A 17,548-nucleotide genomic window follows, 5' to 3' on the forward strand; every position below is an offset into this window, starting at 1 on the left:
TTTCGGACAGCCTCAATGCATTGTCCCGGAATCAGTGGCCCCGGCAGGGTGAGCCAAGGGAGCATTGATTGGCGTAAAAGGAGAGAAAGGGGCACCAATCACTGGCTCGGCACATCTCACTCTCCTCCGAGAGGCCTCGAGCTTGGTCGCTGTGCCGTCATTTCATGCTGAGCACCGGAATATGACGTCATATGCCGGTGCTAAACAGTGAAGCAGCGCGCACCACAACAGAGCTGCGAGACAGAGGCCTCGCGCTCCCACCCCAGGACCTCTATAAGGTAAGTGAACCACAAAGGGGGAGAGGGTAGATAGTGAGAAGGGGAGGAGAGGGGGTAGATAGTGAGAAGGGGAGGAGAGGGGGTAGTAGGAATATTCAAATAAAGAATGAGAATGAGTGGCAGAATTCAAGAATTAATGTGTGTATGAATTGTCTAAAGGAGTGAGTACAAATTAATGTGTGGATGAATTGTGTGAATGAGTGAGAGAATTAATTAATTTGTGAGAATGCATTAATGAATATGAGTAAATGATTTGTGTGAAATACACCTTTTATACCCTCAGTGCTGAGTTTACATGTGATTTCCAGTTGATCTATACTTGCAATGATATGTTTCCATGCATTATTATTGCATACTTGCAAATACATCATTTGTATGTCTGATTCTGTTTATTTGATCTATACCATCAGTGCTGAGTTCACATGTGAATTTCTATTGATCTATACATGCAAAGCTGGGTTTGTGTGTTAATGTGTTGATCTATACCTGCTATGCTATGTTTCCATACATTATTTATGTATACCTGCAAATATAGGGTTTGTAGGTCTTATTCAGTTGATCTATACATGCAAGTGCTGTTTTATGTGTTGTTTATTTGATCTTTACCTGAACTACAGGGAGTAAATAAAGGAGTAATGTTGGCAAGAATATTTATTTCACAAATTTTTAACTGTATGTCAACTGGAAAAAATAGAAATATGGAAAAATAAATAAATTAAATATTTAATTTAATAACATTTACTGAAGAGATATAGAGATATAGTACAGCGTAATTCCCATCACTAAAGCAGCCTGCCTGTGCCACCGCTGCCCCAAAGCAGCCTGCCTGTGCAACCGTGGCCCCGAAGCAGCCTGCCTGTGCCAACTTTGCCCTTTAAACACCCTGTCTGTGCCAACTTTGCCCCTTAAACACCCTGTCTGTTCCACCTCTGCCCCCATTAGCCTACCTGTGCCATTTCTGACCCTAAACACTAACTTACTACCTTCATTCATTCAATCACTCACTAACTAACATTCATTCACACACTCACCCATTCATTCTCCCATACCCCCTTACCTCTCTTGCAGAGTTTACTGTCTGGGGGCCGGCTAAGCATCACCGGGGGGCTGTGCAGATGCCTACGCGGCCCAAGGCCTGCCTAACGCGGGTCTGCAGCTTACTTACGGCGCGCGGGTGCACCTCTCAATGTCACGGTAGGGTCAGAAAGAGGGAAAACTGCACTGATTCTGAGAGTCTTTCCCTAATCTATAGTCAAATATTAATATATATTGGCAGCAGGGTCTAATATTAATATATATTGGCAGCAGGGTCTAATATTATAGAATGAAAACTAACTGGCAGTTGAGCTGTCATTTTTAAATCATATTTCAAAGAGATAAGTACATATTATGTAGTTAAAAATGCATGTCTAACGCATATATATATATATATGTATATATATCATGCCCCCAACTGTCCCGATTTGGGCGGGACAGTCCCGATTTTGGTTTTCTGTCTGGCTGTCACGCCTATCCCTACCTTTGTCCCGCTTTGCAGTGGCAGAGGAAGGGTAAGGCAAGAGAGGTACTCACCTCAAGTTATAGGGCAATAAATAAGTAGCGTATTGCTATTTCAAAATCGAAACATTTAATTTTTTTAATAAAATGAGCTATAGTGAGATTGTAACACTGATATCTGTTATGAATCGATGAATCACACCCCACATGTACACATTTTTTCAATCTGTTTTGATGCCTTTCATGCAACCATTTCACCACCAACCTTTCCAAACATTGCCAAAGTGGTAACATTTTTGGTGATTTTTTTCTCACAGACTGAAATGTAGGTATAAACTAGACTTGGGCACTGGCCAACTCTTCGTGTTCATCCTTGTGGCCTCAACCAATTGGTTGATGCCAGAGGAGGACCCTGCAGGCGACCAATAGAGTTGTTCGCATGGCCCCTTAACCCCTGATGGTGAACCTACAGATTTCCGCTTCCGTCAACCCCTGCAATGCTGCGGAGATAAGGTAGGCTAGATGGGGAAGGGACCAGGGAGATTAGTAGACGAAGACGAACACAAAGATTCTTCGTGTTGTGTGTCTTTGAATATAAAAACTCATTCTTCACCCGAAGACGAATGCACAAGTCTAGTATGTTTTCAGCATCATCCCCTGGATATGTTTTTTTTTGAGGGGATAAAAGGCCACATTTGGGACATTCACATTTTAGTTTTTCAATTTTTACATCTTGTTATCCTGCCCACATGTCCTATTTGACGTCAGCCAATTCAATTAACCCGCATCAAACCATATCTTATTAAAAAGCTAGACACCTCAAGGTACTCCAGATGCTGGTATTTACATTCATTTCATGCACTAATTCTACCACCAAAGTTTGTGGTCATTATTCAATTATACATAACAAATTACTACCTAAAATTTTGAAAAATGCCTGTGATAGAATAAGTGCATGGGAAGTGTTCAAATACCTGCACTTGAAATACCAAGATGTCAACTTAAAATTAATTATTTAGTTTAATTACAAATGTAATACTGATTGGATGTTGTCCCTGATTAGATGCTGTCATAAATGATCATTTATCACTTCTGTATCTCTTGCCAGGAGAAGGGCAGCGCCAAATTGTCGATGTTAAGGCATTTCTGCAACATAAGCTGAGAGAAAGAAGCAATTGTTGATGGTTTCCTAAACATTCTTTCTAGTGTCAAGGCCTCGCCATATTTAAAGAGAGTTTTTTTTAAGAGTGCCTTTCAATAGGGTAGATGTGATTGCTTCATAGAGTGATCACATGGGACCCCCTACATTTTTTTTTATTTGTGTTGATATTGAGGATATGCAGCATTACTGTTTGAGAGAAGAAAGCCCAGTGCGTCATTGGTCCTTAACTGTATGTGTTTTCTCTGAAATGCCGGATACGTCATTGGTTGTTAAGGGGTTAAGTATAATTTTCATATATTTCCATATTATAATTTCACCTTTGGGAGACAATGAGATGTGCATATTATCACATGTACAACACTCTGTATTCATGTTTACTTTTTGTGATTACTTTATGTACTTGTGGATAGTGTATTGAGGTTGCAGCAATATATACATTTATTTTATTTCTTAATTCATCTTTCATGTTTGTTTTATAGTTGCATCTCCCTGTGTATGACAAATGAAACTTGCAGGAAAGTCCCTTCAAACTACCCCCCGCCCCTTCAAACTACCCCCCCTGCCCCTTCAAACTAGCCCCCCTCTGCTCCTTCAAACTAGCCCCCCTGCCCCTTCAAACTACCCCCTCTCTGCCCCTTCAAACTACCCCCCTGCCCCTTCAAACTACCCCCCTCTGCCCCTTCAAACTACCCCCCCTCCCTAGTCCCCCAGTCAAAGTCCAGACCTAAACCCAATTGAAATCCTGTGGCAAGACCTTAAGAGAGCTGTGCATAAACAAACGCCCACGAGCCTCAATGAACTAAAGCAACATTGTAAAGAAGAGTGGGCCAAAATTCATCCACAACATTGCTTCTTCATTTTGGCTTTATTTTTGTTGAATAAATAATGGCACAGTGTATTTACCTAATGTTTGGACCTGTTAAGGAGCAGATGATTGTTGTTATGTCCTGATAAACCATAGATTTCAAATAGGATTTATTTTCTTTTTCACACAACTGTATGTATATGTGCGCTTATATGTATATGTGTGTGTGGGGGAGCAGAATAGAAAGTAGGCAACCAAGAGAAAATTAAAAGGGGTAAGAAGACAGAAGATGGTGATGACAAAACGTCAGTAAGTGAGGTGGAAAAACAGATAGGGAAAAGAAATTGCCAAAGATGGAAGAAATACTAGAATAGAAGGAAAAAAATTTGCTAAAGTATATAATTACTCCACGGCCCAAGATCCTTAATCTACAGTAGTTGTGCCTGTATAGTTAAATCAGTCTTTGAATGGGTCACTGATTTTAGTATACATTATGTGGGTGCCAATTTAGCCATTCTTGCAGGAGAAAGTTGCAGAATTGGGCCTTCATAGAATTGGCCCTTTTATGTTAGTGAGAAAGGAAAGTGCAAATGTTTTATTCTTTTGTTGATTTTATCACCATAGCAGCCAATGGAATATGCCTGCTGATTGAGCCAATACAAGTATAGTGCCCTCAAATTTTGCTTTTCACTTAAAACGTATATATTTTAGGTTGTATGGAATCTAGGTAATAGGATGACTACTTACATTTCACCTTAGACTTCATCATGGTTTTGGCTGTACTATCATTGGTTTATAAGTAGCCACACAGAGAGTATTAGGTATAATGAACTTGCATTGTCTAGGGCTGCATTTTTGGCCTTATTTTATCATCAAATGCTATTATATTATATTATATTACTTGACTTAAAATATATCACTATTTGTTGTCTCAGTGTTTGCTATAGCATTGTATGGGAGAATTGCTATTCTTTTACCAGGTATACATTGTTCACTAATAATAGAATCTGACCCTAACTGAGAAACAGTCTAAGATATGTGTAAATCATTATCTTAGCAAATTCCTATACATTAGCAAGAAATATTTGACATAATAATACGATAAACCTATAAGCAGATAAACTAAATAACATGTTTTACTAAAGCTATGTGCTTTAGTAAAACATGTTATTTAGTGCATCTGCTTATAGGTATCCCTTCTTCAAGGCTATCTCACAACAGTTGTTTCATAGTAGTGGAAAGGCAACATACCTAGTGTTTAACCCTGCACCAACCACAAGGGAATCACTTTAACTTAAAAAAAATAAAATCAATTAACAAAAATAAAGTGATACATGCTTAGTGTGAATTCAAAAAAATAATATGATAACCTGAAAAAGATAAAATATTGATTTGCAGGTAGAACTTCTGTGTCTTAGTAATTATTCATACATATATATATATATATATATATATATATATATATATATATAAACTCAGAAATATAGTGTTTGTATTTCAATCCAAACATGTCTGTGTTTTTAAGAGTTTCACTCACATTGGAAAAAAAAGCCAGTCTCTTCAAAATCTGTGATATCAAGAACATTATTCAATGCTGATGTGTGCTGCTCATCCATTAAATGAGCATGGAGTAGGAAGGATCTATAACCTTGCTGCTCTTCTGCTCTTGTTTTGCCCCTCCTTTCACCCATGTGTCTCTGCCTACACCAGCTACAGTGGTTATAGCCTTGTCCTCCAAATATTTGAGCAGCCACTAGTGTGCCGTTCAAGCCACTAGTGGCGCTCCATATGTCAATGGTGAAGTGGATGGTTTGTCCAGATGCCTTGGACAGCTCAGCCTTCAATGACCCACAAGACTGGTAAAGGAAGCGTACTACAGTCCGGCTGAAGATGGTGTGACAGGGGTTGGTGGTAGTAGGGTGAAAAAGCCTCTAGCAGCTGCCTGAAGGGCACCTCCAACAGCGATAAGTTGACCAGGCGGTCGTGTCACCTTCTTTGACTGCTGCTTTAATATGCTCCTTGAATAGCAAGACCCAAAGCGTTCTAGGGTAGGCTAGTGCAGTGGATGTCTGTGCCTTACCTGTCTCTGGGATCAGTCACACTCCTCGAGAACACTGATGCCTCATCACGCCCTTTGATCAGGCAGCTGCTGGTGGTGTTGGCTGTTGTGGGTGTGCTGTTGTCAGCAATGTCTCCAGTTTCCCTGTGAAGCAAAGCTCCACTGTGGTGTGTAGGTAGGTGATCCATCCCACAATTGGTGAAATATCCTTTTACCTTACTCCTTCTCACTACCTTACGATACAACTTGCACTGCATCTCCCACAGTCTTAAAATGCTCCCACACTTTACTATGACGTTGCCCACCAGACGCGATAGCAGTAGTATTAGTGTTTTTTGTTCTTTTATTGTATTTGTGATGGTGGTGGTTCTGCCAGTGCATGAAGGGGAATCTGATGGCCCTCATTTTTGTTGATTCATACAAATACAAATTAATTAAAAATAATGTTCGTATGAAGACTAATGCACAAGTCTAGTTTATATAACATGAAAAACAAAAATACATATATAGTCCGGTAAAGTATAGTGGTCCTATATTTTAGTGATTTGGGACTGAATACTATGTAAGTATTGCACACTTGCCTCGATTGAATAAAGCTCTTTAAATGTATGTTGTTTATTTGGTTTTACGGTAGGCCAGTCTGGCTCTGCCAAGTTGTCTCTTAAACTTCTATTAAGTCAATCTAACAGTAAAGGCTGCAAATTCATTTACATTGCTAAATTTAGCATATATGGACCAAAGGACAATAAAACAAGACACTCACAATCCACAATGTTAGGTAGCCCTATTTTATTTTTTAATTAAAATGGCTGCTATATAGGGTTTGCGATCAAAAGGTCAGTTGACAAGGTAGTTACACAAGGTAAAATCCAAGAATATGTAGATGAATCATCTAGTTCCCACTATTCTATGTACAGTAGAGTCCTATCACTTTACTAGTCATTTAAGCCAGGTATAGTATTCTTCTGTATATTATGTTCAAAGAAAATTATATAATTTGGTATCCTCAGTATTTTCAGGTGACTCAGGGGTTAAGTATCACAAAGCATATATATACGTATATGTCTTAGACTCCTTTATCTTCCACATACTGCAGAACATGAACAGATGGCTTATAGAGGACCATATCCAGCATTCAGCAGGGCCATCTCCTGCAAGGAATTAAAAGCAAAATCAGTTGAACAGAGAATGGAACCCAATATATATTTAAATATCTTAGATAATATGAAATCTGAATTGTACTAAATGAAAAACACAAATATTTTCACTTGTCACATAGCTTCAATGCAACAACAGTAATGATATTAAAAGGTAAGACTGCTAGTAAAAAAAAACCAAAAAAAACTAAATACAATATCCCAACTATACCGATTGCAGATAAATCCTAAATCCTAGATTTGTTGATCATATGACACCGAAAACGCTGACTAAAAGCACTTAAGCAGCACCATGAAAACAAAAATGTAACAATATTTTTTTAATTAAATCTGTTTTTTAAACTGTATGAAATTAGCTATTAAATTGATCAAAATGCAAATTCTTATCAGTAATATTTACAATATACAATTCATATAGTGCCAACAAATTACACAGTGCTTTGCAAAGTACTTTACACAGTGTATGAGGTATGCTAAATTTTTAACAGTTTTAATGTATACATAATGAGGGCCACTAGTGATGTATGGTTACAAATCTCACACACCATTGGGTAGCAGGAATATGTGAAATGTTGCATAATCTCCTGATCCCAATGGCCAATCTTTTAAACTGAAACTGTCCCTAAAGTGTTAAATGCTCACCAAACAAACTCAAAAGGTATTTCTCTCTTATCATCTACCTTGTTCTATCTGCCACCAATGGCACACACAGGGCACCTCTAGGTTAACTGCCGACAGATACAAAATGCACTTGGAGTGAAAGTTTTCTGACAGTATGGATTATGGAGTTGCCAAGAAAAAATTCTTGGTAGAACACTACTGAATAAGCAAGGAACCCTGAAGCAAAAACTGGATGCCCCATTGACATCTGTTTTTTTTCCCGTTATGTTTCTAAGAACAACCATTTCAAAAAAAATGACAACTCTGCACTAAAAATAAAACTGAACATTATATTCCTCATATTTCCATACTTACAATAAGATCGTAAAATTTCCCTGCCATTGCTTCTTCAAAAAAATGTTGATGACGCTGGTATTCCGGGCTATCCGTTTGCAGTTTCTGTTGCTTTTTATCCAGACTTTGAAGAACTAACATAGACATTTCTTTCCCTTTTTTGCTATTTTGGGTGGTCAGGAATTTCTTAATGTTATCCACTGTGAGAAGGTCATTTACAACCTAGTATTAGAAAACCAAACTGAATTAATTGGTATAAAATACAATCAAATTACAAGCCATTTTCAGGAGTTGCCTGCAGTGTCTGATCCACATTTTGCCCATAATATATATTCCTGTTAAATGCTTGGTTTCAGTGATTGATTGGCCAGACAAAAATGTGTGCTGCATAAAACTGTCTATGGAAGTGTACATAATATATGAAAATACTAACATCAAAGATCCAGATAAGTAAAATGTGGTGAAAACACAGAGGGGTTAAGAAGAAAGTAGTCTTTAAGTGAAGAAAAAGGCTTGGACAAGAGGTCATAGCTTACAACAAGAGGGCCAAAGTCTTATCTATACCGGTAATCGCCTATCTCTTCACTAAGAAGGTGGGAAATTAGTGGTATAGCCTTAGATTTGCATTTAACCCTCTTCAGAAAGAGACTGGATGTACAGTTATTGGCACAGACATCTCAAATAAAGGTTTCTTCTTCTCAGTCTGGAAGCATTTTTGGAGGGGTCTGTCAGATTTACACCTTCAGATATTGGATGGTTTGGGGAGAGATAAAGGCAGCTGCTGCATGCCCTAAGGTTTTTTTGTCCTACATTAAATGATGGCTGAACAGGCATATTTCTTCCCAGTATAGAAATTAAATACATAAAACACACTTACTGGTAGAGGATAATGCTCATCATCTAGGTAATGGCCATCCCACATTTCCACTGTAACACTTCCATAGCTCTTAAGAAGAGCTACAGTCTTTTTCTTTAAACCTTCCTGTATTGCTACTTTCAGTGGATGAGAAGATAAGGACTGTAAAAAATCCTGGGCAGAACAAAATTAAATTGTGTTAGTGCAAAAGTATAGACTTCAAGAACAAATGAATTGTCTTATATTCAGGATAGTCAATTAGCGATATGCCTGTACAATGCATGTTTATCTTCCCTCACTGTATTAACCTTTAGCATTTCTGCTAACCCTCTAAAAATCTGGAATTTCTTTAACTGTACTCAAATTCAAAGAGTGATCCAGGTAAGGGATAAGATAAGGTAAGAAGTCCCCACATACAAGCTTGCCATTTAGAAGGCTCCATATATAATAATTATTATATGTTTTGGGGCTAAGAAAACCAAACAAAACATAATTATTAGACATGTTTCTTGTGTACATGACATAGGAACAGCCACAGTAATCCCCTCTTCTGGGTGATTTCAAAACATCATTTCTTTACAATGCTAAATTATTGTGTTTTCACAGTTCCACTTTAAATGCCATATTTTTGCAATATGGAAAGTAGTCTATATAAGTAGAATGTTATCAATCTCCATTCCAAATTACCAATAAAAAATCCCCTTATTCTGAATTTACTTTAGAATAATTCAATTTTTTATGTCAATATGTAGTTTAATGTTTAATGCTGTTGAGTAAGAATTGATCCAAGAGATCATATGTATAAGTTATGGGGCAACATTTTTTTCAGAAACTGAGAGTCTCACCAACAAATGTGTTTGTGTAGGTAAGGGTGCTCAGGCTCAACATAAAATTGTCAGATCCCATATATAAAAGTGTCAGGATTCTGCACCAAAAAATAAATAAATAAATAAATACAATTCTAACCAAGACAAGAGACAGTATCACAACCATGCTAGAAGAGAAGGCTGGAAATGCCTTTTTTTCTCACCGTGTAACAATTTCTGTTCAATTCTCATTATACTCAAAGCAGATGAAACAGTATATCTGTTTTATCAAAATAAACTATTCTTAATTATACTGAAAATGTAAAACATTGAATAAAAGTAAGAGGCATGAATAGACTTCAAACAAAAGTACACTGTGTATTAAACTTGTTCTACTAAATAGAGACATTTCCACTCTATACACACAATGGTAACATTTATTGGGGCCACATTTTGATATGCATTATGAAGAAAATGTCCACATATTTTAAAGGTGCCATGCCTCTAATGCAGCATGTGACTGTGGTTACTCCAGCACAGCTTCACTCATGCATTGTGGTCTACTGCAGCCTTATGCTAGTGCCTTATCTCCCGTCGCTGTGCCTTCTGGTAGCCAACAGTGCCAGATGCAATCTCATGCATTCATGTGCTTTTGGTGTCTTCTCTTTTCGTACTTACCTGTTTTCGCAGTCCTCATGCACAGGCGTACACATTTGAAATCTCTTATACAGTCCCAGTTCATGTAATCTGCCATTGCCACATGGCACATGCGTATAGTTTTATGTGCCACTGCAACTATTTGATTCTAAAGCAGACACATCTTCCTTGCCCATGCAGTCAGTTTTCATAATGTTTGGATGTGCTATGTTTCTCTACTTTTCATTGTAATCCGGCATGGTTAGCAATCTGCCAGATACCATACAGTTTGGTTGTGGGATTCATTCCAGCAGGTGTGACCTAAGTGGCCACAAATCACATAAGCAGGGTGATCAGGCACAGGATTAGGTCCAGACGCAATACAGAAGTAAAAAAGAATCAATACCGAAACAACTGACTATGTAGCAAGTATCACTGGCCAGTAATATAGTCCGGGGACAGGTTTAGTAGGTTAATAGGTTACAGGCAATGTTCCCTCTAATTTTTCTCAGGTGGTGTGCGCAGAAAATTTCTCCCAGAGGCAAAATTTTGTGCGCACAATATGCTTCTGCAAATGTTAAATTTAAATTGTTATTATATAATTTTGGTACAGCTCGCTCATGGTTAATAACACTACATTATAGTGTGATAATGTAATATTAGTTACACAACAGTATTACTTACTGTAATGTTTTTTTAAAGGTGAAATTCTCACTGCATAAGTAAATTATGAGCGAATCATGAGCGGAGGCTCCAGGCCACATAAAGGATAAAAAAAATTGGGAAAAACTGTTGTGCGCAGGGGTGTACCTAGAGTATTTGGCACCTGGGGCGGATCCTGTACATGGGACCCCCCACACACACTCTTTAAAACTGCATAGCTTCTATCGTTAGGCAAACATTGACAGGGGTACAGCATAACTTATTATTTACTAAGGCAGACATTGACGGTGGTACAACATAACACCTATCACTATATACTGAAGCAGGCATTGACCGTGTTACAGCATAACTGCTATCATTATATACTAAGGCAAACATTGACGGTGGTACAGCATAACTGCTATCATTATATACTAAGGCAAACATTGACGGTGGTACAGCATAACTGCTATCATTATATACTGAGGCAAACACTGACAGTGGTACAGCAGAACATCTATCACTATATACTGAGGCACGCACTGACGGTGGTACAGCATAACACCTATCACTATATACAGAGGCACACATTGACCGTGGTACAACACAACACCTATCACTATCCATTGAGCCAGACATTGACAATAATGCAGCATAACCCCAATCACTATATACTAAGCCAAACATTGATGTGGTGTAGGCCTACCACTTTAGTGTCTGGTCTAGTATATATATATATATATATATATATATATATGCACTGAAATGAAAATTCTGGACCTGAAAATTTAGCATTCACTTGACTGAAACCGAAAATGACCCCCCCACACACCTTTAAAAACAAAAAGAAAAACAAAACACTTTTATTAAAAGTAACACACCAAAATTAGACAAAAAAATCAATAACATATATATATATATATATATATATACACACACACATATATATATATATATATATATACACATATATATATATATACACATATATATATATATATATATATATATATATATACACATATCATATATATATATTAATATTGTTATCGAATTTTTCTGTCCAATTTTGGCGTGTTACTTACTTTTAATAAAGATGTGGTTAACACACCAAAATTGAACCAAAAAATATCATGCTCAGACAGCCAGTACATGCTGGAACCTGAGCATGATAGCAATATGATTACAGCCTCCCTATGCCATGCTATCCCCCCCACACATACACATCCTTGCTATCACACACACACTCATTCACAAACATTCAGTTTAAACTACACCCATAACTCTCACACACTTACTAATTCACACTCACAGAATGTTTTCCTACCTGTCACTTTTCCTCCTCTTCGTTCTTCCTCTTCTGTGTCCTCTTCTTTCAGTGCAGTGGAGGCGGTGGGCGTGGCTTCAGTGCTGTGCGCCGGGATATGGCATCAAATCCCGACGCACAGCATCAGTTGCCGCGCGCGTCGCAAGGTAGCAGGATCGGAGGTCTGTATTAACAGACCTCCCGCTCCCTTGATTTTTTTTTAAGACGGTTAGAGGGAGATCCTTGATCTCCCTCTAACCGAGCCTGCACCTCTGGCGGCGGACATTACTGTCCGTCTCTGGAGGGGTGCCGTGCACACAACCAGTAGCAGACCGCCCCCGTTCGGTACGCTACTGGTTGTGCGCACAATTTTTGTTTGTGTGCGCTCCCTCTTAAAGCTATGTGCGCGCGCACAAGCGCACAGCTTGTGAAAGAGTACTGGTTCCTGTCTTGGTAGTGTGCTAGGATTTAATGCCGGTGGCAAGCATGGTGGGTCAAGAAAATGAGCAGGGTATCATATTTCTCCCCTCAATGTGGTTGAGCAATGTGGTCTCATTATATCAATTCCACCTGCAACCACCTGAAAAGTATAGAAGGAGAATAAATTACATTTATTAAAGTGTACTGGTACACTATGTTCTTCATTGTGATTCTTAACTCCCCTGATATGCTCTAAGGCCCTTATTCTGAGTTGTCTAGATGTCCTGCCTACATACTGGGCTCTACATTTATATTGTAATAAATATATTATATTGGAATTTACATGTCCTACATAATTTGCATCTTCCACATCTATAATATCCTTTGATATATCTATTGCCAATTTTAGAAAGGGAAGTATCTACAACAATATTAGGTAGAACACTAGGGGTTAACATTTGTTTCAGATTTTCTGATCTTTTAAAAATAAACGCATGAGTTACAAAAACAGTTGATGAAAGGTTCTACATTAGGCAGTCACATGGCACATAAGCTCAAATAGTTGAATCTCCCAATGCAAATTTCAAGATGGAAAAGGACCATGGTGGGAAAAAAATGGCTGTTGCTGGCCCTAAAAAATTGATTCTTCCCACAGAACACACAGATATTTTTAAGGTAGAATTGACAACGAGCTTAAAGGTGATCAACTGCTTTAATCACATAATTATTTGCCTCCACCAAAAGAAAACCAGTAAGCAAAATCAATGTTAAATGGAGAATGAGTAAATATAAGTTTTCATTTATGTAAAGCAACAGTCGAGTTCCTAAAGCTGTATTTTTTTAAATACATGAACTCTTATTTTTATGGATTTTTACTGTATGCAAATCGGAGCATGCATTTTTTAGTTACTGATGTTAGAAAATGAAACTTGTCTTATTTAACTCCTCCTCTGACTGCCTCTACTGAAACCAGAAAACATTAGTATGTACACTTCTTGTGCATACTCAGAGTCTCCATTTGGGTCTATGGGACATTTGGGGAGATCATAGATATCCCTCTAACTGGCCCCAAATAAATCAGGGGACCTCCACCCCAGGTGCCCTTTGGGCCAGTCAAAAATTGTTCACCTGGTCTGACCTGCTCCAAATCCAATGTGAGTGTATAAGCCTGTGTAAATAAGAGTGTGTGTAAAAATGTGTGCCAGTGCAGTGTGAGTTACTGAGTAATGAGAAAGAGGAGAGATGGGAAGAGATCATGAGATAGGGAAGATATTTTGAGAAAGTGAAGAGAAAGCGTGTGTCTGTGTTTTTAAAGTGTTGGTATGTATGTTGTATGTTAGAGCAAGCAGGTGTTTGCATTCAAGGGAAAGTGTAAGCCAGTATGTTTATGTTATAGGAAAGTGTGGATGTATGTGTTTAGGGGCAGGCATTTGTTAGATTAGAGTATATGTGTGTATTTTGACAGTCTATCCATTACAGTTTTGTGGGTGCAATCTGGGTGTAGATATTATATAATTATATCGTGTACATATTATATAGTTGAAATAGAATGTCTAATGCAGATAGACATGGTTGCATATTTCACAGGGATTGCTGGAAATAAAGAGAATGAGAATTTAGCTCATTTATACATGTTTGCAAATATTTGTATGTGTATATATTTATGTGCAGTATGGACAGTGGTCACTCCCAAACTGGACTCCCGTTAAATGCATTGGAGTCTATAAAAAAACAGTCTCCAATATGCATTTAACATGAAACTAGGGCCGATGTGCCCTTTTCATACCCAGTTTGAATCATTAATAAAACCTTGTTCAGAAATACAGCATGTACTGTTTCGTTAACAAAGGGTTAATACATTCTTCAAGAAAATATGTTTACTGTTATAAAATCATCCCCAGAATTAGATTTCCTTGAATAAATGATACTTAATTATTGTCTTTTCTACAACAGACCTAATTGCAGTGATTCAGAAAGATAATGAGGATTATTTCTGTTCTAAAAGCAAATGCTTTTGCTAAAGTCCATAAATTCACTTTTAACAGGTTTTCTTTATCTCGACAGAAACAATTGAATTCATTGCATTATCTTTATAACTGAGTCATCTGGGGCTCTGCATAATGGAGTCAGTGAAAATGCATTGTTTATGTGATCTTTCCAATGTTAAACATAACATAAGAATCTGCTTTATTGTACACCAAACACCAACTTTATACATGAGACCATCTTGATAAGAACAGGGTGAACAATACATAAATACATTAGCTTAAACACTTAAACTGGCACCAATCAGGAGAGGGCTAGAACAGGGAGCAACCAATCACAGTGCAGGGGGTGCGGTCAGGGGGCGGCCCACGTCCCTTTAACTTAGGGACCGATCGAAAGGGGAGCTACCCTCCCTACCATATATGGATATATCCGGGGGTGTGGCTGTAGCGAACAATAGGGAAGGTGCCTACCTAGACTTCACACATTTTCCAGTGTTTATACTTTTTACACTATATATTTATCTTCTTCCCTTACATGTACCTGCGCCCCAACCATTTGCATGCCTACCTAGCAGACCACCTACAACTTTGCCACAGATGCTCTTGTGACACCCACTCCTGCTGATTTTGTGACTATTACAGCCCACTCCCGCAATGTGTGTGTCCAATCCCGCCCGCTCCCGCCACATATGTGGTCAATCCTGCCCACCCCCTTACCTGATTTCCCACGCACTCCCGCAAGGCTGCCTTTGCGGTGCTCCCTCACAGCGTCTCTTCTCTTGCTCCGCCCCGGAACGGAGCAGAGTCATGTGACATGACGCAAAATCATGTGACTCCACTGGGTTCCTGGGCGGAACAAGAGAAGAGATGCTGTGAGGGAGCAAGGCGGAGGCAGCCTTGTGGGAGTGCGCAGGATTACCAGGACCAGCAGGTACATTGTCACCGCCCGCTCCCACAACTTCTGAAAAACCGCTCGCGCCCGCAAGTTTTTTGGCATCCCAATGCAGTCCTCTGGTGCACAGCCTCTTATAACTGGGGCTGTCGCTGTGTTCAGGAGTCATTACACACCAGTCATCATTTACAGTGACTGATTAATCACAAATAAAGTGCAGCTGTTCTAGTAGGATTTACCTGACATTTGCTTAGTTGCATCTCAGAGCAAAAGCCATGGTCCACAGAGAGCTTCCAAAGCATCAGAGGGATCTCATTGTTGAAAGATATCAGTCAGGAGAAGGGTACAAAAGAATGAGATATATCGTAGAACACAGTGAAGACAAACATCATCAAGTAGAGTCAAAATGGCACAACAGAGACATTACCAAGAACTGGACATCCCTCCAAAATTGATGAAAAGAAGAGAACTAGAACAAGAAGAGAACTAGTCAGGGAGGTTTACAAGACTCCTACTGCAACATTAAAGGAACTGCAGGAATTTCTGGCAAGTACTGAGTGTGTGTTACATGTGACCACAATCTCCCGTATTCTTCATATGAATGGGCTATGAGGTAGGGTGGCAAGATGGAAGCCTTTTCTTACAAAGAAAAACATCCAAGCCCAGCTGAAGTTTGCAAAAACAAACATCAAGTTCCCCAAATGTGTTATGGTCTGATGAAACCAAGGGTGAACTTTTTGGCCATAATTCCAAAAGGTATGTTTGGCGCAAAAACAACGCTGCACATCACCCAAATAACACCATACCCACAGTGAAGCATGGTGGTGGCAGCATCATGTTTTGGGGCTGTTTTTCTTTAGCTGGAACCGGGGCCTTAGTCAGGGGGGAGGGAATTATGAACAGTTCCAAATACCAGGCAATTTTGTCACAAAACCTTCAGGTGTCCGTCAGGAAGCTGAAGATGAAGAGGAAGTTCGCCTTTCAGCATGACAATGACCCAAAGCACACATCCAAATCCACAAAAGCATGGCTTCACCAAACGAAGATTAACGTTTTGGAATGGCCCAGCTAGAGCCCATACCTGAATCCAATAGAACATCTGTGGGGTGATCTGAAGAGGGCTGTGCACAGGAGATGTTCCTCGCAATCTGATTTGGAGTGCATTTGCAAAGAAGAGTGGGCATATATTGCCACGTCAAGATGTGCCATGCTGTCAGGACTCTGGTAAGCAGGTCAGGTAGGAGCCCAGTCGCAGAGGATACCAGAGGCTCAGTTTGTACCCCACGATGCATTATAACTAGAAGAATTATACAAACAGGTGAAATTAAACAAACCACAGGCTGAATAGTACGATATGGTCTGTATTGGAGAAGATGGACGACAGACACGTCGAGGCTATAAGTCTTTTGACAGGGAACCGGGCACACGCCAGAGCTTTAGACACACGGCAAGGAGCCCTCAGGCAGGGCACACGGCAGGAAGCCCTTCTGGCAGGGCACACGGCAGGAGGCCCTTCTGGCAGGGCACACGGCAGGAGGCTCTTCTGGCAGGGCACACGGCAGGAGGCCTTTCTGGCAGGGGACACGGCAGGAGGCCCTTCTGAAAGGGCACACGACTTGGAAGCCCTTCTGGCAGGGCACACGACTTGGAAGCCCTTCTGGCAGGGCACACGACTTGGAAGCCTTTCTCGCAGGGCACATGACTTGGAAGCCCTCTGGCAGGGCACACGACTTGGAAGCCCTTCTGGCAAGGCACACGGCTTGGAAGCCACTTTATGTAGCTGAACTGGCAGGGGCCCGCTCTGTGTAGCTGGGCTCAGAAAAGCCAGATACGGTATGCAGGAGAGTGGTCAAAATCAAGCCGGGTCAGGTGCCGAAGATCAGATGCCAGGAACGATTCAGCACCTGGTATAGAGCCACAGCAATAGGCTGCTAAACTGCAATGCAAAGGGACCCAATGGAGGAGGAAGCAGCTATTTTAGGGTTACACCCAGGTAAGCAGAGGCAGCTGGTCAACTTGTTAGCCTACATGGTGCTGTGTACAGACAGGCGGCCTCTAGAGGCTGCAGTAGAAATGACACCTAGAAAATG

General features: G+C 39.7%; 1 protein-coding gene across 1 annotated transcript in view; it reads right to left on the reverse strand.

Moving 5' to 3' along the window:
* Window positions 1-6,588: 6,588 nt before the first annotated feature.
* LOC128473690 (uncharacterized) overlaps window positions 6,589-17,548 on the reverse strand; it is a 140,821-nt gene continuing 129,861 nt past the window's right edge. Inside the window, exons 27-29 of the mRNA XM_053455944.1 lie at window positions 8,790-8,942; window positions 7,934-8,134; window positions 6,589-6,952 (exon numbers count right to left, since the gene is read on the reverse strand). Coding sequence (XP_053311919.1) covers window positions 6,914-6,952; window positions 7,934-8,134; window positions 8,790-8,942 — 393 coding nt within the window. The 3' untranslated portion in view covers window positions 6,589-6,913. The remainder of the gene's footprint in view (window positions 6,953-7,933; window positions 8,135-8,789; window positions 8,943-17,548) is intronic.

This window comes from Spea bombifrons, chromosome 2, assembly GCF_027358695.1.
Source record: "Spea bombifrons isolate aSpeBom1 chromosome 2, aSpeBom1.2.pri, whole genome shotgun sequence".
Lineage (NCBI taxonomy): Eukaryota > Metazoa > Chordata > Amphibia > Anura > Pelobatidae > Spea > Spea bombifrons.